The 27,100-nt window shown below is 38.8% G+C and overlaps 1 protein-coding gene across 1 annotated transcript in view; it reads left to right on the forward strand.

Annotated features, from left to right (window-relative positions):
- Positions 1 to 25,269, forward strand: part of cspg4 (chondroitin sulfate proteoglycan 4) — a 70,156-nt gene extending 44,887 nt beyond the window's left edge. The window contains exons 4-11 of the mRNA XM_044357492.1: positions 122 to 310; positions 475 to 750; positions 6,318 to 6,494; positions 15,284 to 15,482; positions 15,822 to 15,953; positions 17,197 to 17,357; positions 21,074 to 21,257; positions 22,412 to 25,269. Coding sequence (XP_044213427.1) covers positions 122 to 310; positions 475 to 750; positions 6,318 to 6,494; positions 15,284 to 15,482; positions 15,822 to 15,953; positions 17,197 to 17,357; positions 21,074 to 21,257; positions 22,412 to 24,282 — 3,189 coding nt within the window. The 3' untranslated portion in view covers positions 24,283 to 25,269. The remainder of the gene's footprint in view (positions 1 to 121; positions 311 to 474; positions 751 to 6,317; positions 6,495 to 15,283; positions 15,483 to 15,821; positions 15,954 to 17,196; positions 17,358 to 21,073; positions 21,258 to 22,411) is intronic.
- Positions 25,270 to 27,100: the final 1,831 nt, after the last annotated feature.

The following is a 27,100-nucleotide window of genomic DNA, read 5'->3' on the forward strand; positions in this document are numbered from 1 at the left end:
AGTGTTCTTGTCAAGCCAACAATTTTTTGCAAGTTTGACATTCTACAAAGAAGTAAGGATATATTGAAATGTTGAATACCAAATTAACAGTACCTTTTGCCTGTACCATTTTACCTTTTAGGTGGAGCAAGCTGATATTCTGCCCACAGAAATGGTGTTCACCATTAAAGAGCCCCCTCGTCTTGGTCATGTGGTAAAGCTGACAAACAGCTCAGACAGCACGGCCTCCCCTGTCCTCGACTACATTCACTCCTTCACCCAGGAGGACATCGATCAGGGGCGCATTCTCTACGTGTCTGCATCCGTCCAGGTTTACTGTCATTTAATTTATTTTGTTGTATTAACAATAAATCAGACATGGCAGCTTATTCTCTTTCATATTCACACTGAAAGGAATCAGACAAAAGAAAACTTCAGCCCCTCAGGTTTATTTTTAGTATATCAGTAACTTATTAGAACATCTATTTCTTACAGGGCAATGATGTCTTCACAGTGGATGTCAGCAATGGTTTTACCACAGTGGAGGACCTGCATATTTCTGTGAACATTGTGCCCCGGATCATCCCTATTCAGGCCTTCAACTTTACCGTGAAGGAAGGCCTCAGCAGGCAAATTAATCAAGAGATTGTCAACATTTCACATCCCTTCTACAGTTCAGCAAACATCGACTTTGTTGTAGAAGAGGCGCCACAGCATGGGGACCTCCGATACCTGGATGGAGATGAATTGACTTACTTTACATGGGATGAGGTATGTAGTGCCATTATGGAAGACATACATACATTATAAATTTACTTACACAAGACTCTAAACAATCTTATCTCCCTGCCTCCTCATTCAACTAATACAGCCTTTTCTTCACTGCACCACCATTGGTTTAAAAGTTTTTTTTTATGATCCCCTCACTAACTCTCAAAGACTTTTCACTCAACAATCAAGTCAATCAAGTGTGCAGTAGTACACTATGGTGTACTATTGTATGCTATCGGCTAATTAGCCGCTGGCTATAATGAGCAAGTTCATTGGCTGATTTCCTGGTGTCCAGTGAACCAGCTCTACTCCTGTATATACATTATTTTGATATGCATGATTTCCAGTGCATGAATATGCCAGTTCCTATGCTTCCACTAAATTTGTATATTTGCTGACCCACCAGCATTGTCAGAAACTAGTACTATAATAGAGAAGGTCCTGAAATATGAGCATCCTAAATCCTTAAGAATCATTTCCATTCCCTTTTGGTTTCCCTCACTGTTTTCAAAGATCCACTCAAAGTTCTGATGTTTATTTTTGCCTCGCTTATTGTCGAAAACACATCTTGTAAAATAAAACTTGAGACTTTTTATTTACCCAACAGTTGTTTCCACCAAATGGTTACCATGTGTGTACCACATGTAATGTCAAATACTAATACTAATCATTTCTTTAAGTCAGTTTGTCCATACCCAGCACCTGAATTTCACCTGGACAAAGATTCATATATTTTTGTCACTCTTGGACCAAAAACATCGCCAGAAGACGCCCAGAAACCAAATAATCCATATTTTATCCCATCTTAATGACTCAAGGGAGAGTAACATCTCCCTCTCACGACTAGATCATCATAGTGGTTATTCAAAAGGATTACCACAGCAAGGCGTCACCATGGAACTTTCCCCAGTTACTATTCAGTGCTGTTTTGGATTTGTTGTGTTGTACCAGATAGAGAGAGAGGGAGAATCTGGGCACTGCTGCACAGTTATCTGGTCTCTCTCCATGCGGCTCAGAGGCCCCAGCTTTAGGAAAATATTAAAAATGCATGAGTAGTTACCGGTGGAAAAACCTCATGCATTCTGAATGGACCACATAGTTTAGTTTGAGCTAGTTAGATACATTTCTTGTAGCTCCTATATCTATCCCTGGTCTGCCTCTACTCCTCTCTCTTCGCTGAACCATTGTGGAAAAACTGACGATGCCTTTGGACCGCCTGAAGCCAAAATAAACTGGCCCGGTATATTCCTATAATAATGTGTGAGTGCACACAAACGTCCCATGCTTTGCTACAGCCAGACTCACTCATACTGTCTCTCAAAGATCCCAGTGTGCAACTCAGATAGGTCTAGTGCACAGCAGCGATTGCATTCATGGTGGGGAGGCAAAAATGAACATAGATATCATCATCTGCCACTATAGAAATGTCACAAAGAAAAAGACAAAGCTTTGACTTCTTTATACTGCTTCCTGGAGACTTTTTTGTGTGCACTGTGTGTACTTTTTCTGTTTTCTTTTACTGTTATACTCACAGAATGAAACACAGTCAGTTCTCCAAAATGAGTACCACATTGAAGAATAATGTCCAAGCTTTAGTCGGCGCAGCATTTAAACCACACCATAATTGTTCCAAAATTAAAGTCGGATGTGCGTGTACTTTTCGGAATTGCAATGTTTTTTGGGGGTTTTTTTTCAATTTTGTTTCAAGTTCTACTGGGCCCTTCTGTCCCTGTGAATTGACACTGGACTTACTGGTGTGTCTAGCAATTTAGCAATAAAGCTGTTAGTTGGGGCAGTTCACTGAGGTTATGTAAGCATACAGCAACACAGGGGGTGAAGTGAGAAAAACTGAGAGTGACTCACATGGACATCAACATGAACAGTAACCACAAGAATGTAGAGTAACTTTATTTGCCATGTGGCCCAGATGTGTCACATAAGTGTAGAACCTGTGTCAGACAATGTATGGCATTTTGCTAACCACAGCGCTGACTATGAATTACTCCCTCTCTAAACAATAAAGTCATGTACACATTCAGCAACATATGCTATGCTGAGTGGGATCAAACTTGAGGATATATAGGAAATCCGAAACACTTTGTTCTAATATACCTTTACTTTAATCAGATTCAGCTCTCCATCAGGTCTCCATTAGGTCTTCCATATGTGGAAACCTATTAAGGTCCAAACAGGCATCTTTATTTTTCATATCAGAACAAAGTGCGCAAGCTTCTACAGTTTATGTTACAAATTTTCCGAAATATAGAAGGTATACTGAGGCTGAGATTGTACATCAATCAAATATCAAAGTAAAATAAATTATGCAGTTAGCGTCAAATGTTGACACACAGATCATACTTTCTCTGAACAAATGTGATGGCCACATGGCCAACAACCACCCGCTGTTTATTGTCCCAGCAAGCAGGCTGATTGTCTCACTGACTTTCCCCGATCAGTAATGATTGGGGTTGTTATTCCAGAAGGATGCCAGTCATATGGGATCCATTTGGCACTTCCTGCTCTCTGAAGCTGGTCCTCTCATCACAGCAGCTCACCAACTTTTATCTAGACAAAGTTCCAACTGTTGTCCTTAGAGAGAAAGACTCAGAAGCTCTGTAAATGTGACAAAAAGTATTAGAGAAAAAGGTTACGTAGGAAGATTATTTGATACAGAGAGGACTACAGGATTTAGAAACAAGAACACAAGATTCTGGCTACTGAGATTCCTCTTCTGTATGCAGAACATCAACAGAGTTGGCTTGGCCTAGCCACAGGTGCTGTTTTCCATCTAGCTCACTTGACATTGGATGACTGATTCCTTTGTGCATCTGGTTTCCCTCAAGGTTTCATCCCACCAGGGAGATTCTCCTTGTCCCTGCTGTTGCCAGACTTTAAGATCTGATTATAGCCTTTGTCTCAAAAGTTTGAAAAGATATATTATTTGCTTAGAACAACAAAATATACAGTGTGTACTATACAAAGATACTGTGTAGTTTATAGTTTTTTTCTTCTGGACACATTGATCTTAATAATAAGCCTCATTTACAGACCACTTTTCAAAACTAAAGTTACAAAGTGTGACAGAAATTGTTGTGTAATTAGACTACATTTACTGAAACATGCACACTGTTTGCATATTGGGTGATATAGTGCAACTCTTTCTGCTAGAAATTACATTCATATACGACTAAATTGTTTCCCTAATTACATTGTGTTGACAAACGTAAACACTGGCTGGTTATGTTTACAGTCAACTTTTTTTTTTTTAAGCAGACTTTTTCTGTATTGAACCTAAACCATCTTTCCCTAATCCTAACCAAGTGCTAGTGTTAGTGCTAGTGCTAGTGCTAGTGCTAGTACTAGTGCTAGCGCTAGTGATAGTGCTAGTGCTAGTGCTAGTGCTAGTACAGTGGTTAGCACTGTAGCCTCAAAGCAAGAGGGTTCTGGGTTTAAACCCACTGGCCAGCTAGGGGCCTTCTGCGAGGAGCTTGCATGTTCTGGTGACTCTAAATTACCTATAGATGTGAATGTGAGTGTGAATGGTTGTCTGTCTCTATACGGTATGTTAGCCCTGTGATTGACTGGCGACCTGTCCAAGGTGTACCCCACCACTCGCCCAATGTCAGCTGAGATTGGCTCCAGCTCCCCTGCGACCCTCTAGAGGATAAGAAAGATTTTTAAAAAAGAGGATGGATTTCACTCACATGTTCAGTATCAACATTTTTGCAACTTGCCAAATACATTAATTAACAACAATTTCTCATTATGTTGTGAGAAAAAGTAATTCAGCCAGCAACACATTTCTAGCAAAACATATTTACGGCATGTTTTTGCCGCAATTTTGTCATATATCAAAGTAGTTTCTGGGAGACAGGGTAGTGTGGTAACTGTTCTTCTGGAGTAAATGTTTATGCATGCTTATATCTCAGTTTCAAACAGCTAATGTCCATGTACTGTATATGGAGATGATATGGAAGAGAAGAGAATATACATAGAGTAAGGGGTACTGCAGCAATTTATTACTGCATTATATAAAGTTGGGGGGCTCACAAGGGCTTTTTTTAATCATCAAAATAAAAGTAGGAGAGGCCAAGATATCCTGACATTTAGTCCCCAGTATGGGTCAAGCTTCAAACAGAGTGGATCCTCAATTTCCCATTATGCAACCTAGTAATCACCCACGTCTTTTAAACTCAAATTTGTAACACAGCTTGTCTATTAGAAATCTGTCTCCAATCCATAGCTGGGGTACTTTTCTCAGGACAAAGGTCCTCCAGAGCCACAGAGGACATTACACAACAACAGACTGACCCTCGTGTACAATTATTGGAGTTCCCCTTATCTGGGCATGAACAAATGTTTGAAAAAAATCATACTGAGCACCAAAATATTTTAATCATATAAAGAAATTATAAGGGACCTATTATGCTTTTCCTTATATTCAATCATATATATAATGGTACAATGTTGGATGTTCATATTAAACATGGCCAAAGTGTCAAATAATGAGGTAAACGTATGTAGAAGTAATCCCTGTGAGCAAAAAGCACCAGCTTCAGACTGCTCTGAATGCTCAGTTCCCAACGTTTTTTTGTACATTCAGCCCAAACTGACATCAGCTCATGTCAGGTTTCTTTATATGGTCGTCTACTCAATGCACAGCGCATGAGTTCATTGCTCCGCACCGCTAACATTATGGCATTTTTCCATTGTTTTGGGAGTAGTCACACCAAGCCATGGCTCGAGTCCAGCTGGCATGGTGAGTGTTTTCCATTTTACAGCACTGCAAAGTAAAATAAGTTGTTTACCTGTTGGAGCTGTGCTGGTCATCTGCATTTCTTCATCAAACATCATCATCACTGTGTTGTTTCTGCTTGTACTATTCCTCCCTGCATTATTTCTAACACAAGAAACAGCTCCAAATATCTCAAAATCTTGTTTTTTTGACAGGTTATTAGCACCGCTAACAAAGCTCCATTAATTCAGTGAGGAACATATTTAATTTCCTGTAAATTCTTAACAATAAAAATCTCCTGTTATCTAGTCATTTGAAAGCTTTTCATTTGACACAATAAAGCAGGAAATGTTGGGTTTGCATCGGCAGTAACTTAACAGGATTCTGATATCACTGCCCCTTGGCAGGCTCCCTGACAGCTGGCCAATCAGAACAGAGTGGGCTCATTGGGAGGAGGGCCTTAAAGAGACAGGAGCTAAGACTGCCTGTTAAGATGTTTTTTCAACTGTGAATCATGTAAAGCTACTCTAGTTGAATCCAAAAATAAAAATATATGGAAAATGAGCATAATAGGCCCCCTTCAAGCTCTTGAAGACTTGGAGATGAGGGAAACTATGTAAAAATCATGTAACCAAGTTTCTCCAGGTTAACCAGGATCTGATAACTTCATGGTTTCTCAAAAGCAGAGTGTTATTTGAATATTGGTGTGCAAACTGTAAAATTTCATTCCATCTTTTACACTCACCCAGCCTCCCCCTATTTTTTCATGTTTCCTACCAGTCAGGTCTGATTCAGAATTGAGTGACAACTGGATCCTTTTTGTCTTCTCCAGATGAAACTTGGACAGATCTACTACATGCATGACAGCACCGAGAGCACAGAGGACAGTTTTACACTCTCTGCCTCAATTTATGAGATTGAGCGCCGGAGCCTCCCTGTCACCATCTCAGTGACAGTCATACCAGTCAACGATGAGCCGCCAAAACTGACACGAAACACGGGACTGGAGGTAATGTTTTGCTCTTTTGAAAGTACATTTGCTGTTACTTTGAGCTTTTCTTCAATATACTCAATGGTAAATGGATTAGAAATGCTTTTGTAGGAAAATCTTTTAAGCCTATAAAATGCAAACTTTCAGTTAGTTGGATACTTCTTTCCTATAGTACATCCGAACTGATGAGAATTCAAGTTGACCACAGCCGGCATTCTGTGTGAAGGAGGAAGACACTAACGTTTTATTTCAAAATATGATATAGTATTTTATACGGAAAAGATGAAACTGTGGAGAAAATGTTAGTTCCAGTGTTCACTTTATTTCATGATATGTTTGTGGACATATTTGCTTTCTCTCCCATTATATTCAAGAACTGAGAAGTAGTCTGGTTTGTGCGTGTGTGATTGACAGGCTGTACACTTTCCCACATGCACCCGAATTTGCATGATTGGTCTGATGTCCAAGTCACACAAATTATAAAAGCAAGGCACATAAATGACTCTATAAGAGGTGATGAGATTCTGACATGTTGAAAGGAAGTCAATTTATAAAAAAAATACCTCCTTGTGCTTCAGTCTTTAATCTTGATTTAGTTTGATTTTCTGACAAAACAGTGCATGAATATAATAAGTGTGAATCTGCTGACTTGGAGGTCCCATGAGATGTAAACAAACATCTGATCGTGTGCTGTATGGAATATCTTACATTAGAGGTTTAAGGGTAAAAATGTGCCATAATGATACAAATCTGAGTTGATATAAAGTTATAGTTTTAAGAATGAATGAACTCTGAACTCAGAATGGACTCTGTAGTCACTGCTTTCTTATATCTATACTGGATATTTTCATCTGTAGTTACAGGCCGCTGTCATGAATCGTGTATGAACTAAAAATCCAATTCAGTCATGCAGCAAGCACAGTAAATGTAGAGAATCTTTACTTAGACACCGAAGGGTACTGACCTCAGATGATGACGCACGCTGGGGCAGTGCAGCAGTGGCCTCCACAGGATATTTGTTTTTATAAAAAGCCATAAAAAAGAGGTGAATTAGCATATTATCAGCTTGACTGTTCCAAAATGTGGAATGTGAATCATGTCAGTCACATAACAATAGGAGAGCAGTGATTCACTTCTGCATGCACTCCCTTCAGTGTCGAGCAAAACTTCAGGTATCTGTATGTATTTTAATGGAGCTCCAAATCAGCTGATCTCATCTTGCACTAGAAGATGCAATGAGGATGTATTATGTGTATTATAATCAACGTACCTTAAGGAGGAAATGCTTTTTGCGATTTTCTGTTATTTTAATATTGTTATGATGTCAGATGTTAATCATCAAGGGTTGAAAGGGTCCAAAACTTGAGGTATGTAAAAATGCTCTCTGCAAGTCAAAAGTTCAGGCTTCAGCCTGCTCTGACCGTTTCATTTTCAGTGTAATCTTCATTTCCCCCTCATGATTATGTCAGATTTTTGGCGCCCACAAACAGTTGTCTGTTCTGTTTCTTTTGTTGTTAAGGTTGTTGCTAAGGTTATACCACAGATTGTCCACTCGCATTATTTTGATCAGATTTGGGCTCGAACATGTATTTCAAAAGTGTCCGTTTCAAGTAAAGAATGAGAAAAACAAGTGAAATCAGAACAGGGGGGGCTTAAATGGACATGAGCTAAAACAGCCTGTTTCAGACAGAGGCTGAACTGAGGCTATAAGATAAGTGAGGAATTTTTTGAACAGTAAATCATGCATCCAGTAAAACCCCAGAATATAAATAAAGACCTGGAAATGTGCATATGTCCCCTTTAAGGTATTTAGTAATGCAGTATATGCCACACCCCATATTAAATGGTCATGTTTGATAAAACAGTGTCATTCTGAAATATGAAATATGAAAGGAAACTTATTAAATTCTATAATTGACTTAAGTTGACATTCTCTCATTATCTCCGTCTTGTGTACAGTACCAGTGAAAGTTTGGACACACTTTCCCTTTCCCCTGAATGAGAAAGTGTGTCCAAACTTTTGACTGGTACTGTACATATGTCTATTGTTTATCACTCTAGCTTGAGAGTATTTATCTGTTTAAAGTATTGTCCACTAATACAGTCATGTAAAGGAACACATTTGATCATTGAAATCATTGAAACTCAAGCTTTTTAGTCATCACATTATGTGTTTGGATTATGTGCCATCATACTAATGAAGGGTAAGTTGTCATTGATTTGCAAATAAAACTACAACAGAATGATTCATAATTATGCTGAAATTATAGATTTGCTTTTTTCATTTAATTCTGATAAGTTTTTTCAAGTAGTGGTAGAGTTATCCTGTGTACCACTGTACTGTTACATTTCTTACATTCAGGATAGATCACATCTGTATTTTTCCTCAAGATGATTCCACCAAATTATTAGCCTCCCTTTTGTTGTAAATAGAAAGTTATTTACTGTTTGCTTTCAAGCTGATTTCCGTCAGACATGAAAGAAAAGTTTTGAAGGATCAATGAAATAGATTCTACTGTAAGAGTAGGCAGGCGGTTGGAAAAAGCCAGCAGTAATCAGCTCACAGAACTGGAAAACAACTGTGTCATTCAGCCCTCCCTGCTCTGCCTGCGGCTCCGCGTCTCCCTGGCAACCCGTATTTTTGGAAAACCAAGATGGTCGACGAGACCGCGGCTTTCTGGCAGAGTGAGGGCAACATCCCATCTCTGCGCCTCTTGTGCTGCGGCTGCAGAATGTAACATAATAATATGTGGATGTCTCCCCGCATAGAGCCAGGGCTGGCCCAGCCGCACTTGGATTGATTTAAAGCAGGAAGTATATGTGTAGTGACCTCTGCAGCAGATGATCAGATATGATGACTAACATGGCCATGATCAGGCTCTGTTCAAGCTCACCATTGATCCCATTTGGCAGACGTCTATAGGATACAGCTGGTCTCTATTAGGGTTTACACTCTGTCTCTCTTTGTTTCTGTCTGGCTCTACTTGACTTTGTTGTATTTCAGAAAAGTTGTCCCTCAGGGTCAGTCTGACTTTTTGACAGTCTAGCTTGTTATTTTTATATCTATCTATCTCACTATCTATCTATCTATGATTTTCTATCAGCCTTTCTACTGATGCCTTCTCTCACTACAGTCTTTAACGTATTTGCAGGATCATATTTAGCTTTGAATGCCAGGATAACCCCCTTGCAATTCATACAAATGACTGGTAAAATAGAGATGAAATACAATTTCGTTTAATTTCATTTTATCCTTCATAAAAACATAAAACAAAAGAGAGAATGCATCAGATATTTGGGTAGGTAGGTGAGAAAAATATCATTGCTGCGGATGGTGAGCTGAAATTAAAACAAAACACCAAAAAACTGTCTGGTTTCCTCCATGGCCATAGACTATAACTGCTGCATTGCCAACACACTATCATCTTTTTTTGTTATTATTTTAATATATTTTGTCCAACTTTACCCCCCTACTTCCCCATATAGAGTTGGGAACACACTGGTGTACCCTATACTTAGACCAGCCAGCATTTTGGATGCCCAGGAAGTGTGGGATACAGCTTCAGACATCTGGCGCCCCTCAGAGTCTCAAACATTTAAGAGACTGTGGTATCCTGTTGAGTTGACAGCAAACTAAGTCATTTGCCTATGGCAGCTCCTTCATTACTGCCTCCTAATGAAATATCAGCCATTGTGTCCGATCAAATTGTATTTATAGCCCACTCTCTTCAGTGCTAAATGCATTGATTGTTATATAAACCATCAATTTGCAGAGCCATTTTCAGATTACCTGCCCTAGATTGCCTGGTGCCTTGCTGCGGTGTAGAGTGAGTTGATGTGGCCCTCTAGTGTTGGGATTGTGGACTGAATGTCCATCTGAACTAGTACTGACAGTACCTTGAACCATGTTGATGTGACCTAGTTTTAAATATTGACACCTTTTTTATTATTCAAGAAAACTGTTTGCTACAGTGTAAGCTCTGTTTTCTGTTGTGGTGCTTTTTTTATATTCCCACCAGTGAACCAGCGTATTCAAAGTTGCATTTTAGCACAATAGGTAATCAGTGCTGCATACACAGTGATCATTATCAACCTCATCATGGCCATCACAGGCCAGTGTAATCATTTGTGTCAAAAAGAACTATGAGAAAGCATTAATGTTTCACATCAGCTTCACATAGAAAACAATGGCAACAAGCTACAAGAAAATAAATTAACAGCCAATTAATTCATCAGGCATTGAAACATGTCTATCTGTTCTGTGATTAAACTTACTGTCTACCTAAGTGGGTATTAAGCTTTTTTTGCCATCAGCTTGCATGTAAATTAGTCCAAATGATTCTTAAACATAATCAAAAAATGATGTGTTATTCAAAATAGAAATAAATTTAATTTACCGTGTGTCCTAGAAGAAGATTCTAAAAATATGGCTCTCTGATTTAGGCTATTGTGCAGTAATCAGCAAATGAGATCGTTAACTGCAGTTGATGATGGTTATAAATGTGGCTCTTTAAAAAAAACTCTAGCAGACAGACCATCCCTTTATATCCGGAGAGGAGAGAGGAATGATTATGAGGAGAATTACGAGGTGCTTCTTTAGAAATTACTACTTTTATCTCACATGTCTTACTGACTGGAAACTTGGATTTTTTTTGTGTATGTACTCGCTCAATGCTGGTTGGTGCTTCAGTTTCCTTGGATTAGCGCTGACCTGGGAAACACTTGCTTTTTGATTTTATGCTTCACATACCTGGAACGAATTGCAGCATAGCCTGAAGATTAAAACTTGGTTGTGGTGGGCCTTTTAGGGAATCTGATAGAGCGCTTGATTTACTTTGTTAATCTTTTAAGGAAGCTACAGTTGGCAGTTAATTTGGTAACGTTACAACTGAAACCACAGTCAAACTCTGAAGAGTTTGGTAGTGACATTGAAATGTTTCTCAATAGAGCTTGTTCCTACCCTTCTTGGAATTAAAAAGTTGTCAGCCTCAGCTCTGTTAGTGATGGTGGAAGAATAATAGTGAGGTATTGTAATACTAGTTTTTACCTGCAACAATGGTCCTTAATGCTGAGAAATTGGTGATGTGGGTAGTGCTATTATCAGCTGAGTCATCTCTGCATACAATGTCCAGGCCACCAGAAGCACTTTAATTTGTTATTCTACAAGGAGAGGGATAAAATAGAGGAGAGGGAAAGCATGGACCAGCTGTCTTACAGTGTCCATGGTGTATGGATGATAATGGGTGTTGTGTTGTAGTGCAAACAGATCCACCCTGTGACAGTGAAGGTGACACACATCCTGCCAAGCTCTTGCAGCCTCCATCTTGTAGGGATGTATCTGATTGCATGAGATTGCCTTCTTCAGAGGTGTTCTGTCAGACAAGGCTTCTCCAATAGCCCAGGTCCCTCACTGGGCCTTAAATGGTCATCAGGTACTATTTGGCCCAATTGCAATCTGGCAAACAGTCTCTGCAGGTAACTCATTTGCAGCAGTCCTGGTGGAACTGCAGGTGTTCCTAGCTGAACCCCTCAGGTGCAGATGCTGTACTTGAGGTGTGCTCACCAGGGTTCCTGCTGTTTGAAAGTTCAAGCAGCAGGCCTCACTCCCCTTGACGCTAAATAGTCCAGGGATAATCCCAGATTTAGTTCTCTGCTCACTGCCGAACCAGGCTTCAAGCTGGGCTGCCAACATTGGCACCTCCACTCTCCACACCCTGCCATCCAAGACAGCCCAGTAAGCATTTAAATGACTGCATTGCAGTGTGAAACAGGGCTAAGTGCACATTTAAAAACAATGAATGCTGCTGGAAAAAAACAGTGAAATTTTATTGAAATGTCTAAAAATGTTTTCCAAATTTAGCTTGATTTTACCCTAGATGTCTAGATATTGTTTGACCTCCAAATCACCAAATTAGTGCTCATCGTACATTCACTGATGCAGAGATGAGATGGTTAACAGCCAGATTACACAATCATCATCCTCTTTCTTCTCTACAAAACAGTATAGCAGATTTTCTGCAAATCCAAAACCAATCAGAGGCCACAATGTGTAAAATTAAGTCTTCTTTGAGAATCTTCTCAGTAATTATCTCATGTGTTTAATGTCATAATGTTTGGCTATTGTTTTAATTGGTTTGCATATTGTTTATGCACACAAATGCAATTTCTGAGTTTGTGAAGACTCATTTGAAAGTTAAAGACAAAGTTTCTTACATTTATCACAATAACAAAGATACATAAACACATGATATGATAGAATATAAGCGCCTACTCTGTAATGATACTGATGAAATAAAATGTATAGCTGCAGAATTTATTCTAGGAGCATGAACAGTAATGTTGATTTCACTTCAACTCAAATTACTTGGCTGTGTACTCATCAGAGTTTCTAAAAGTTATCATTTGGGAGGAAGAAAGTCACAATCTACCAGCAGAAAAAGCACAAAGAATGTAATGATGGATGATGGCTTTGAACTGTTGATACTGTGTGTCGTGGTGATAGAGCCTTGATGGAGTGTCAAACTGAATGTGATGTTATGAGCAGTGGACTGTAAGGCAACTAAATTATACACTTCACAACACATTTGTTATATTGAACCAGTCTAGATGAGTCTGAAATACCAGGAATGACACAGAAGGCGGGAAGAGAGATGAACTGTGCAAAGTTTAAAAAAAAATAAAAACGGAGCTAACATTGGTTTACATATTAGTGACTCTGCACTTGCTGTCTTGGCACTATATTGTTTTTAGGGCTGCAAATAATTATTTATTTATTATGGATGAATCTGTTGATTGTTTCTCAATTAGTTGTTTAAAATGTCAATCACCATATAACAAAAAAAAGATGCAACCTAAAATGTCTTGTTTTGTCCAGATCAACAGTTACTATTGTAAAGAACTAAAGAAACCAGAAAATATTCATATTTGAGAAGCTGGAACAAGAGAATTTAAGCATTTTCTTTTTTTAAAGCTTTCTTATAATTTTTGCATTTTTTCTGTATTTTACCTCCTCCAACCTCTGGAGGTTATTCAAATAGAACAAAATAAGTCCTCTTTCTAGAGCTGCAAGGTTAGTCGATTCATTGATTAGCCAACTGACAGCAACTATTTTGATGGTTGAATAATCGTTTTGGTCATTTTTGAAGCAGAAATGTAAAAAATAAGCTGGTTTCAGCTTCTCAAATGTGATGATTTATTGCTTTTCTTTGTGGAACATGATGGTAAACTGAATACCTTTGGGTTTTGGGCTGTTAGTCAGACATTTTGCTAAAAGTGTCAAGCAAGTGTCACCCTAGGCTTGATTTTCTTCAATCTTAACAATAAACTTCAGGATTTTTAAAATGCATCTTCATTCTTGCACCAGTGTTCATCTGTGCAGAAGTCAGCTGAGTTTTACTGAAAGTTTTGATTTTCTATTTATCAACTAGAAAACCTCTTGCTGAAATAACATAGACATGCTTTGTCTATGTTATTTCAATCTTAACTAACAAATAAAAGCTACAGATGAATATCATACAGGTTCATGCCCACTCTCTCAGGTTCAGTGAAAGTTATTAAAGGGGAGATATCAGTTCTTGTCCACTCACATATTTCAGCTCGGATTCAGGCTTGAACATGTACAGACGTATTTGAGAAGTTTCAATTTTGAGTAAACCACGAGAAAGAGAAGTGAAGTCCTACAACTATTGTTTGTTTTCATAGCCTCTAGAGCTGGCTGAAGTCTGCCGAGATGCAGCTTATAAGGAGTTTTTTTAACTGTAAATCATGCAAAGATATAACAGCAGAGGCACAGCATATAAATAAAGTCCTGGAAATGTGCATAATATGTCCCCTTTAAGGTATTTAGCAATGCAATATATGCCACACTCCATATTAAATAGTCATGCATCTGTGCCCTTCAAAAGTAGTTAAGGGGATTAGTAATGGATATATATGTAGATATAAGTATCTTCAGTAAAACCTGGGTCATAAAAAAGTTAATTACACCTTTAGTGCTTCAGGAACTCAACATATGTGTTATACATGAACGATACACGGTTGTACGTGCCATATAGCATAAATTAACTGCTAAATATAACAGAATCTCAGTGAGTGACACCTGAAGCAGTAATATCCGTGACTGAGGCTTCTTCTTCTCTCCTCTTCCTTCTGCCGGAGGCTTCTTGCTCTTTATCCTGAGAGCGGAGGCAGCAAGAGAGGTATCAGAGGGCGAATGGCTTTCAAGATCGATACATACCTCTTACTGCAGGGCACCCGCAGCTCACTTTCCCAACTGATTCTAGCTATTTAAGAATGACTTTCTGGGGATCTGGCCCATTTCTTTCAATTAATGCTCCTTTCAGGCAGCCAACCATTAGAAGTCCATTAAAGCCACTCCACCCGAGGAGAGTCATTCAGCCTGCACTGCTGTGCTCCATCTTCTGATAACAGGAGCGTCTAGACTGCCACAGTGAAATAATTAACCTTTTAAATTGTTACTTTTGGGGGTGGCTGTTTGTAGGATTGGTTTGGTCTTGTTTTTGTACTTAATTTTTTTCAGAGTTCCTTCATTTGTTTATTTCTGTTGTCCCACTAACTTTATTTGTGTAAACATAATGTGTAATTTCTTTAAATTACTGCAGACATACACTAATAAACAGCATCATATTGTATTTGTACACTGTACATCGAGCAGCCTCACATAATTTTCAAATAAACTACTGACCCTTGGTTTGAACTATATTCCTCCAAACAGACTGAGTGATCTAAAGTGTCTTTTCATCTTTGTTTCTCTCCTTCTCTCTCCTACCGTCTTTGATATTTCACAGGTTCTTGCTGGCGAGGAAGCTGATATTACCCCCAGCATGCTGAGCGCTGAGGATGCTGATACCCCTGCAGAGGAACTGGTGTACAACGTTGAGGTGCCAACCAATGGGATAGTGGCGTTGAAAGAGGCGCCTGAGGAGAGCATCCTAAATTTCACTCAGGCTCACATAGACAGAGGGGAAGTCATCTTCATTCACGAGGGTGAGGCCACGAGGTTGAGAGTGAAAGAAGTCCTCAATCTTATGTTTGAAGTGTATTCTATATTAATCTGTGACTTAAAGTTACCACCTTCTAAACAAGCTTATGAGATTGTTTGCAAGTAAAAATATATTGTGGCCATTTTGTGTCATTTGGTAGTAAAAAAAAAACTTGAAAGTAGCTTTTATTTGCCACTTTATTGTACCAAATAAAGGTTTTCTATTCAGGTTATGTGTAGAAAATTATATAAGTGAAAGTATAAGAAGGAGAGAAATACAACAAATGAACTTAAAGCCAACTCAATGACCAGTAAGTCAGGTCACAACTCTTCTCTTCCTCCAGGTGAGGAGTCTGGCGGTTTCAGTTTCACCGTGACAGACGGAGAGCACACATCTCCTCTCTTCCGATTTGTCATCACAGCCAGGCCTCTCACTATCACCATGGTAACGCAGGAGGAGCTCATGGTGTTTCCAGGTAAGATGCAGAGATGGAAGGATAATCACAGTGAGCGGCGTGCGATGACATGTTCAACCAAGTCGTTACAGTGCTTTTATTTTTTAACCGTTGTATTTTTTTGTTTTGTATCTATACGTCAGACAAAAGGTGGCCAAAAAATACATATGTCCAACTAAACCTAAACCCAGAGTGTATTGAATTAAAAAAGGGTGCGTTTTATTCTTTATTAATTGAACTTGTCATTCATAAGAGGTAGATGTCATGGTTTGAGTGCCCCAAAACCGGGGTGTCAATACTGTACACATTTGTTACATTTCAAGTTTATTAATAATAATAATAATAACCATTTTTATTTATACAGTGCTTTTAAAAGGTACTCAAAGACACTTTACATAGAAAAACAAATTGGCAAAAAATAAGTTACACACAATGACAACAGAGCAGGAAATACACAAAAGGAGAAAATAAATTCAGTAAAGGAGAGTAAAAGACAAAAAGAAACATACAGTATTCATTTAAAAGTATTGGACTAAGAGCTGAGCATTATTTAAAATTGGCTTTAGCTTCTTTTTTTTTAAACTGGGGAGGGTCATCAAGTGTTTAATGTCCATGGGGAGAGAGTGGGTCCAGTGATGGAGAAGGTTCAGATCCATCTGTGTACTTTGGAAATAAAACGGCACTTTATATCTAGAGGTTCAAAAAACCTTCTCCAGATGAATCAGCACAGGAAATAACCTCAGCTTCATTCATAATAAACCTCACTTCTATGCACGACATTGGGGACATTTTTTAAAAGCTTGGATAAAATTTTGGAATGAAATTTCTCCCATCAGGAAACTCCTCTGCACAGTAATGCGCAGGAGTTACCGTAACCGTTGAGGTTTGAGACGACTCTAGACTGCTTCATTTTACAAACTCATCTACACTGCCAAGAGGCCGTTTTCCACAGAATAATCACGGGACTCAGAGTTGCCAGACAGCAGTCGTAGGATGTGTTTATAGCATCACGTGCAGGTGTCTTTTTGTGTTATCTCAATGTAGTGAGACATTTCCACAGTGTAGGGGATGCAAACTATCAAATCAGACTATTATACTTTTAGTTACTGCAATTTTGGTGCTTTTTCTGTCAAAAAAAAAGAAGATGGTGGCACTTTGTCTGTTTTCAGTCATTCAGAAGTGTAGTTAAATTAAATGTGTGTGTGTGTGTGTGTGTGTGTGTGTGTGTGTGTGTGTGTGTGTGTGTGTGTGTGTGTCTTCACAGGAACACGGCAGCCCATCACGAGTGCCAATCTGGGTGCTGTAACCAATGAGGATGGAAATGAGATAAGTTACTCACTTATCCGCCCACCACGTCTGGGAAGACTGATTCTGGCCCATGACAAGAACCAGTATGAGGAAATTAACAGCTTCTCTCAAACACAGGTAATTACTTTTTTTCCTGTGTGTTTGTGATGGTAAATGTGTGTTTGTGGAATGTGCTTCATTTAGGAGACATTTAACTTATTTCCCTTCATCTCCTCACAAAATGAATTATGTGTTTCTCTTTAATCATAATAACAATAAATGATTTGTTATGGTAAAAAGTAAATATTAAAGGCAGTTAAACAGTACAACTTAAATGATAAATAACTTGTGGATTAAAACTTTCAAGGGAAACTAAAAGAAAAAAACACCTTTTGATGGGATTTACTTCAATAATGACTTGCATTAAAGGGGCATTGTAAGTTCAACTATTATTCATTTTCTTTTTTCAAATAAATCTGCTTCACTTTCAGCCTCAACATTCCTATAAATAGCAGGTTTGCATTACAGAGCAGTCATAGCTGCTGAAGGCACTCCAGTTGTCTGCTGCATATACCAGACAGACATATAAGAAGACATAATGCCAGTTTAATGCATAAAAATGAAGCTAATCCTCCTTTCATCACAAACCGGTGCTGCAGAACACACTGCTCTTCCAAATGTGGAAATTAAGTAATTAGAACAACTCTGAATACTATTAAAAGTCTGCTCTGAATTATTTTATTTCATGTATTTTCCACACTTACTTTTATTTTTTGTCACCAAAGTCAATGCAGTGAACTCTGTCAATAGTAAAGCTTGTTCAGTCTTGACTTAAAGGTGCAGTGTGTAGAATTTAGTGGCATCTATCAGAACGGACTTGGCAGAAATGGAATATAATATTCATGAGTATTAAGTATTAAGTTTTAATCAGTGTATAATCACCTAAAAATAAGAATCAATGTGTTTTTGTTACTTTAGAATGAGCCCTTTATATCTACATATGGAGCGGGTCCTCTTGCACCACTATGTTTCTACAGTAGCCCAGAACAAACAAACCAAACACTGGCTCTAGAGAGGGCCTATCATGTATGTCACGAGTTTCACAGCCACCGTATGTCCTTCTACATGCTTGGAAGGGGAGGGTAAGTGGTATTCAGTTTGTTGCAATCTGCAACCTCGCCACTAGATGCCACTAAATCCTACATACTGCACCTTCAAGCAGCCATTACTTAGTTTTTGTTGACAAGACAGAAAACTGATGACTGCAGCCTCACCATAAAAACAACGTTAAATGTTTGTTCAAACACTTGGAAATTAACTACTTTATGGTCTCATTTCATCTCTAACTAACTTGTTGTGGTGGAATATGTTTGACTTTGAAACCATAGACTGCGATTCCTATCTAGTCTCCCACTATGATAACAATATATAATAATAAACTATATTTATAAAGCACTTTTCAAATCAAAGTGACAAAGTGTTTTTCATGGAGTAATCAAGATAAAACAAATCAGCACAATACAATTAAATAAAATCAGGCCACTAAAAGTACAGAGAATGGCATATAATAAAATACCCAACAATAAAATAATATGAATAAGATGAAAAGAGTGATAGAACAGATAAAACATATTGTAAAGAAAGTAAAACACACAATGACATTAGTAAAAGAAGTCACCTGTGGTCTTACACCATCAACATTGGTTTCTTTAAATGATTGCCTACTGTCTGCCTCACTGTCCTTAAACAAGTAGTTTGAGTTATCTAAATTTGAACAAACCTTAGAGGTGACAGATGAGAAAACACTGATATGAATCCCTCTAGTCACCACTGTATGGGGCATTTTGGAAGGCATTGACAAACAGCCTGTTTTGTTGTTTAAACATGAGAAGCTGAATTATAACATTTACAAGGGGGATCTTTTTGTGAAATGGGATAAAATATATGTTTTAATTGGCAGAAATCTATTGAATCTGACAATATTAACACTCAACAAACTATCAGTTGTCAGTACTTAGCTATTTACTGCATATCTACACACTGTTGTTTCAATTCTGACCTTATAATTAATCCTATTGCTACAACTACTGTAACCTCAACTCTGAATATATGTAGCCCACATTTAATGTGATACTGAGAATCACATTAAAGTAAAAACTGACCTGCTTCATCACCTAATTATGAGCACTGGGTTGCCTAAATAAAGTTTCCTTATTAGTTTACTGTAATTGTGTGATATAGCCTGTTTTGTGTATGAATGATAAGGTTTAGTGATCTTTCAAACTCATATGAGGCCTCAACATGTTCCTCTTCTTCACCAGCAGGGGGTCTCATTGAATACATCATTGTACCACTGTGTTGTTCAGGCTCACCATTAGCATGTCTCATGCTAATAAAAGTTTAGCTTTTTGTTTTTTGACCATTTTAATTGTATGTCAGGGCTGGGTGATTGCAGCCTTGCATTTACCTTTATTATAGTCAAATAAATCTTTCTATCTATATCTCAAAGATACATACTGTATGTCAAGGACTGGATGGGTTGGAGAAGTTTAAATATACACTGGGGGCAAGATCAGAGAATAATACATATGAACGACTTTAGGGGATTTAATTACAACCATTTTAATGTTTATTGTACAGTTGTAAAAGTGACTCAGCAGAGGTCTTGCAAACAAGAAATAAAATTCCAGCCACACGGAGTCCTGAGTTTAATTAAAAGAAAGCCAGATTTTGCGGGCTACAATGTAAAAAAAATTTAAAAAGTCAGGGTGTGGCTCTTGACTCCAAAGACCTCCTTAGTTTGTTTAGTGTAACATATTGTCCATAAAGCTGCACACACTCATGTTCTTCTCTCTTTACCTACAGTAGGTGACATGATTAACCTAAGTAAATACGTAAATATTGCATGTTATTATAGCTGTAACACTACTGATTATATTTTAGCATTTAATGAGTTTGGTGGGGGATTATGGAGTAGAAAACATCATCATGTAGTGCAAAATAATAGCAAGACGACTGGTAAATATTCCCACTGAGCAAGCACCATAAGCCCAGTGTGTCTCCCAGTCTGCTCCTCCTTGTCTCCATCTGATTCAAGACAATCTGCTCATTTCCATTCCTGACATTTGACCGTGCTTGGATGAGTATGAGAACAAATTCTTTCCCTGCAAACGGCTCCGTTGAGAGTGTGACAGAAAATCTAACACTACGTTGAGCTGAAAACATGATTTGATGGTTTGAGTTATTCAGCAGTGTGTCTTTGTGCACGCATGCATGAATTTATTCGTGTACGTGTGTGTGTGTGTGTGTGTGTGTGTGTGTGTGTGTGTGTTTGTGTTTGTGTGTAAGAGAGACAGAGAGAGAGCAAGAGAAGAGTTGAGTTTAGGACACAGTGACCTCAGAGAGTGAACAAAGACAGTCACATTCCAATGCTCAAACCCGTATCCCAGTTCATCTGAGCCAAAACCACTGCTGCAGCCATTTAAGCTCCCATTTTACTGTGGTGCTTATAAACATCAGAGGGGAAAAGAGCGATGAAATATTTGAGCAAACTAAAATGTCAGTTATAGTTTACAAGATTACTCACGAAAAGTAAAAAGTGACTGAGAATGTGTACAAATCAATCAAAATGAAGCTTATATTAGTGTAGTATTGTTTATTTTCTTGCCCAAATCTACAAAAGTTAGTTGGAATGAAACAATATACATAATTGAAGTATCTTATTGTTGCTGTCATGTTTTAACAAAATACTCAAATTAGCTATGTCAACACATGGGAGGATATAATAGCTAATAATTTTAGTACGGAAATCTTGAGGCTCACCATTTTCTGATTTTGTTTCTCTCGATACACAGCTGGAGTCAGGCATGGTCTTCTATGAGCACCAGATACCAGAGAAGCCTTTTTGGGTTGTGAGGGACTCCATAGAGCTCATTCTGTCATCCCAACCAGCCCCAGATGTCCGTCACATCCTGCCCATCACCGTCTCTTACTATGCCGCTCACAGCAACATCTCCTCGCAGCTGTGGAAGAACAAAGGTAAGTGATGAGATGAGGAAGGAACACAACATTTTCATGTGAGATGGCTTTCCAAAATGACCACTCTAATAGATTAGTATCTAAATAAATGACCACTCTATCACTAATTTAATATAATTGTAATTACTGTACAAATGTCAGCAGATGTTGCGGTGCAGCGATAAGTGGCTATGAGTCTGTAAAGCCCAATTATAATAGCGCTAGGGTGTCATTGCGGAAATATTGTTTTCAACAGCTGCAGCAGTTTATGTTTTTCCTTTATTTATACAGAGGAGGTTGGCTAAGAATACATGCTCTTTTATAGAAACACCAAACATATACAGTCGTTAATAAGGCATTTATTTTGGGGTGTCGTAATTCTAAAGCTGAGTCAGAGTCTGTTATTGAATACTGAATACTGTAGGCTTGACACGTAGCTATAAAAAGTTTGTTGTCTGTTTCTTCAAGGAGAACAGAGTCTGTAGTGAGCTTATTGTGAGTGTTTCATACTCAAAACATAAAGTAGAATTTAGGTGTAATATCATTTTAATGTGGTGCCTCCGTTTCAGTGGAAAACACTGATTGGTGACTGTAGAATCACATTGCGTCATCAACTGTAAACATAATTTTTTAAATGTATCATGTATGCTTTCAATAAAAACGTTCTGAAGCAAGTGAGAGTTTATTTTTAATATATAGTTTTCTTCAGACTGTCTAACAGATTTCTGAGGCAGCTTGATTTGAATTGTGCATCGAGTTTGTTCACAGATTGAAGAACATGTTTGAATTGAATAATTATTGAATCTTATTTAAATATGCACAATTCATACCATGGTAAAAAAAGTTACCATTCTGGACAAAATCACATTGACTTACATTCCTAATAAATTTTCCTTGCTGAGAAGAGTTTTAGAATAGTTTTCATATTATGTACTGTAATTCTTCATCGCCTGAACAGTCCAAATTCATAAAGGGATTTATCACCCCTGCTTCTAACACTGCCAAAACAACAAGCACCCTGCTCCATCTGTCTCTCCTAATGTGCCAACAGCCTAAATTTGCTGTGCTGCATAATTAAACAGCGACAGGGGACAGCCAAAACTGAATATAAAGTATCTCTGAAAACTGAATTTAATGACATTTAAAATTCGTTTGTGTTCATTGTTTCTACTCAGGTCTGGAAATTGTGCAAGGTCAGAGGAAAGCCGTTGATGATTCAATTCTTGATGCTTCCAACCTTCTGGCCAGCCTGCCTGAGTCTGAGCGAGGTGAAGTGGATGTGGTTTTTGAGATGAAACGTTTCCCTGATCATGGACGTATCACTCTCAGGGGTCAGGACCTGCCCCGTGATGCTCCATTCTTCTTGCAGGAAGATGTAACTCAGGGAGAGGTGGAGTATCTCCATGATGATTCAGGGGCCTCCTCTGACAGCTTTTCTTTCAGGGCCCGTCTGAAGCCTCAGGGTGATGGTGTGGCCTCCCCTGCTGAGTCTGTGGTCCTGGAGGAGAACTTTAACATCTCCATCAAACGGCGGGGCTCTGATCCTCCCGAGCTGGTCACTATAGACATGCTGTTGGAGGTTCTTCAAGGCTCACAAATCATCTTGACCCAGAGGCATCTTAACACTCAAGACGAGGACAGTCCCCCAGATGAGGTGCACTTCAAAGTAACCAAAGCCCCCAGAAACGGTCATCTGTTTGACTCACTCACAATGGGCCCCATTTCTGAGTTCACACAAGATATGGTCAATCGTGGGCAGGTGGGCTTTAAGAGTGATGGCAGCCTTGCCAACGGCTTTGTGGAATTCATTTTGTCAGATGGAGAACATCAAACAGAGCCATACGCACTCCACATCGGCATTCTAGCTCGCACCCTGTTTCTCGACAAAGCCACTGAGATCAAGGTGAAGCAAGGAGATGATGAGACTCTGGTGACTGAAGAGATGTTGAGAGCCACTACTGGTGGACCTGTTGAGGAAGATGTCCTTTATAAGATCACAAGTACTCCAAAGTATGCAGCTGTCATGGTAGACCGTCAGGCCACGTCCGCCTTCACCCAGAAACAGATCAAAGAAGGCAGAGTCAGTGTCCGCTTTGTAAAGTCGACTTCACCTCGAGACAGTGTTGCATTTGTAGCTCGCAGCCGGGCCGCTAATGTGTCCTCTGTCCTCAACATCACAGTCCAGCCTCTGGCCAACATCGCTCAAGATCCTCTCTTACCCCAAGGTACTCTTGTCCAACTTGACAGGCAGCTTCTGGATGCAACTCCCCTGGCAAACAAGACTAGGACCTCCCCCACGTTCACTGTTACCAAGCAGCCTCAAGGGGCTCGTTTTGTGAGGTCCAGAGGTTCTGGTGCAGGTCAGCCAGTGGACACATTCAGCCAGCAGGACCTGGATGAGGGTCGTGTAGCTATGGAAATCCTAAATAGCTCCTCCAGATCCAGAGGTGGTGTCACTCAGGATGAGGCACGCTTCCTGCTCAAAGCCCACGGAGTCCCTCCTGCAGAATGTGTGCTTTCCTTTAAGACCGGCCCCTATAACGCCTCTGGAGTCTACCCTGCCACTCTATTGAGGTTACCTTCAGAAGCCCCATCGAAGGACGGTAATGACCTCCCTGGTGTGGGTGGGTTCCCTCGTGCCACTCCAGCTGGTCCCGGCTGGGGGAGTAAGATGGACTGGCCCCATGGAGATGCCCCCACTACAGCCTCTTCTGACACTGGCTCTCACAGGAAACCTGCAGTGTCACGGCGCAGCAACTTCTGGTCCATTCTCATCCCCATCCTGGTGATCCTTCTCCTCTTGCTCCTGGCAGGAGTTTTGGCTTACTACCTGATCCGTAAAAACAAGACAGGTAAGCACGAAGTCCAGACAGCAGCGTCCAAGCCCAAAAACGGAGAGGTGGCCAGCGCAGAAACCTTTCGGAAGACTGACCCAGCTAATAACATCCCCATGTCCAACATGGATTCCAAAGACGCAGATCCGGAGTTGTTGCAGCACTGTCGGACAACGAACCCGGCCTTGAAAAAGAACCAGTACTGGGTTTGAGACACTTTGACACGGGACACAGAGAGAGGTGGATCCTCAAGAGTTTGCAACACAGCCTCCTCAAATCATTCCTCTCAGTATTAAAGACCTCTTGCCACAGCAGTTTAATTGAAAATTATTTTTTGATGCCATTGGTTATTTTCTTATCTCAACATAACTGTGGACAGGTTCTCAGGCAACAAAACACTGAATACTTATTGGCAAAGAAAGAGGCAGTTTCTTATCTTAGGAGGCTCATGTCATGTCTATTTATTTTAGTTTTATCATTCCTCTTTGTCAAAGGGCACAAATGAAGACATAAACATGCCTTGTGTTTGCAAAAAGAAAGTATTTTGGGTGTGCTCTGTCATTATATTGCATATGATATCATAGGCCAATATTATTCATTTGAGTGGATAGGTAATTTAAAGTTTTGGTAGTAGTTTGATTTTAGTTTTTGGTTCATCAGGAAAGCTGATAAGCGTGTATATAAATGAAGAAGTAAATATATGCTGTATTATCGAGAAGATGACAAACTGCCTCTTTGTGTTTTCTGTTTATTTTTCAGTGTTTTTAAGGTACCGTTGTGTTTTGTTTCTCAGGGCTAAATTCAGTTTGATGTCATCACACTAAATATTTCAGTAGTTTGAGTTTTGTGTGGAAAGCGGATGGATTGATACTGAAAACTAACCTTTAAAAATGAAAAAACCTGTCACAAAAAAACATGCACAGGTTTGATTGAATTTAGCTCAGAGTAATGTCATCATCTGTCATATGTTATTATTTCTGCATGCTTCCAAAGTGCTTGTGAATATTCACTGGACTGGCACAGCACTGACCGCTAAAATACACAGTGCACAATTTGTAGACCACAGGAAAGGACGTTATTCGGTAGCATCGGTCTTTAACACATCCTTATGGGCTGACAGGCAGGGATGAGGTCATCTCAATCTGGGGTTCATAAAAGCTGCTTGGTGCCGGGGTGGGGATAATGATTAAAATGCTCCACTGGTGAGGTCAAAATGAAGACACTGACTTGATGCAGTTTCAGTTTTGTTTCATGTCTTCAGAGCTATTTTTGATTTTAAGCATTCCATATGTAAGCTGAATATAGAGACAGTCATATATTGAAGAGAGATTAGATTTTTAAAACTCTTTAAACTTGTTTTGTACGTTGAAACTACTACAAATATTGCTGTAAATCAGAACTCTCTTGTTCATCTTTAGATGTCTTTTTTTTGTCACTCAGACCTGTGATGGTTAAGTTGTCTGATTGTTGAATGTTGAATGGAGGTTTAAGGTGAAGACGTATAATGAGACATTCAAAAAGCTTGTTTTTATCCACTAAACAAAAAGAAAGATGCAAACAACTGATCTTTCTGCAAAGCGTTTGACCATTTGCTGTACATTTCCTTTCTCATACTGTATACCAATGAGACCTTATTCTCGTTTAGTCATGTACTGAATATACAATTGTTTCTTCGCAGTTTTTTTATCTTCTATTGATCTTCTATTTTTGTAGTGTTTTGAGAGCAGGACATATAGATCTTATAGACAGCACAGAGCTCAGGAAGTGATGTGTTTAAGGAGACTGTGTATTTCCAGTGACATTAACTTTTAGCTGAAATAAAAAGACAGGTTACTCCTTCAGGATATCACATTCACGTATTACCAGTTTTATGTGTAAATATTCTGTTTGTGAGTAAGATTTTGGGGCCTAAATAACATCTCGAAATATATATATATATATCATGTTTTGTGTTGAAGGTATAAATACAAGTAACTGCATTTAATGAGAATGATCAATTACAATGTGTGTGCATGCGTATGCCTGTCTTTGTGTGTGTGTGTGTGTGTGTGTGTGTGTGTGTGTGTGTGTGTTCGTGTGTGTGTGTGTGTGTGTGCATGTGCGTGTGTCACTCTTTCATTTTCTGCTTACTGATGATTCGAGTTCATTGCAGAGATCTCCACCTGTCTTTTTTTCATTCGTTATTTATTATTTCTGTCACTCCCCGTACATCAAGTCATACTCAAGTTATGTGCTTTGTCAGAGATTGAACTGTAATCTGTAAACGACAGGTGCCTTTTAAAATAACAGTAATTGAAAGTGATGTTTAGTTTCTGGAGCAAGAGAAATGTCCATCAAAGCTGCAGTATACCTCTGAGCTTTTTCTCGGCACTAATGGAAATAAAAACGTTCATGCAACAAAACCTGTTGTTCTTTTTTTTTCCAGTGACTTTAATGTTCTACTGTTGTTTTTGACTTCATACTAGTATGATGTATTATAACATAACAAAGCAACTTTCATCATTTAACCATTTCTTAATTGGCTTTTTTGCCCAAATGAGAAATACTTCTAAGACATTACTGTAATTCATGATACTCTTGCCTCTGCCAAGGAACTGTAGCTTGTTTTCAGATGGTTTTAAATGCTGCAGCCCGTCTTCTACAAGGACAAAGCACACAAAGAACTTCACTTCCACCTCTCTCTACAGGCCACCAGTGAAGTTTAGAATTAAATGTAAAATTTTAGTTATTGCTCATCAGACATAACAATGTGCAGTCGCTGATTACATTTCTGAGTTGTTCTGTTCATATAGGAGTTTAAACGTCGCTCATGTCGGCCAACCAGTGTTTACTAGAGGAGCCTGGCTTAAAATATTGTTTTTGCTCCTAAACTTTGGAATGGTTTACCTCTCACTATTATATCTTTGAATTCATTTGACATTAAAAAATATCCTAAGACTAATTTGTATTCCGTTGCTTTTATTAACTAATAATTATGCTTTTTAAATTTTATTTTAATTATGTCTTTATTGTTTTGTGTTGCTCTCGTGC

This window comes from Thunnus albacares, chromosome 7 (assembly GCF_914725855.1).
Source record: "Thunnus albacares chromosome 7, fThuAlb1.1, whole genome shotgun sequence".
Taxonomy (NCBI): domain Eukaryota; kingdom Metazoa; phylum Chordata; class Actinopteri; order Scombriformes; family Scombridae; genus Thunnus; species Thunnus albacares.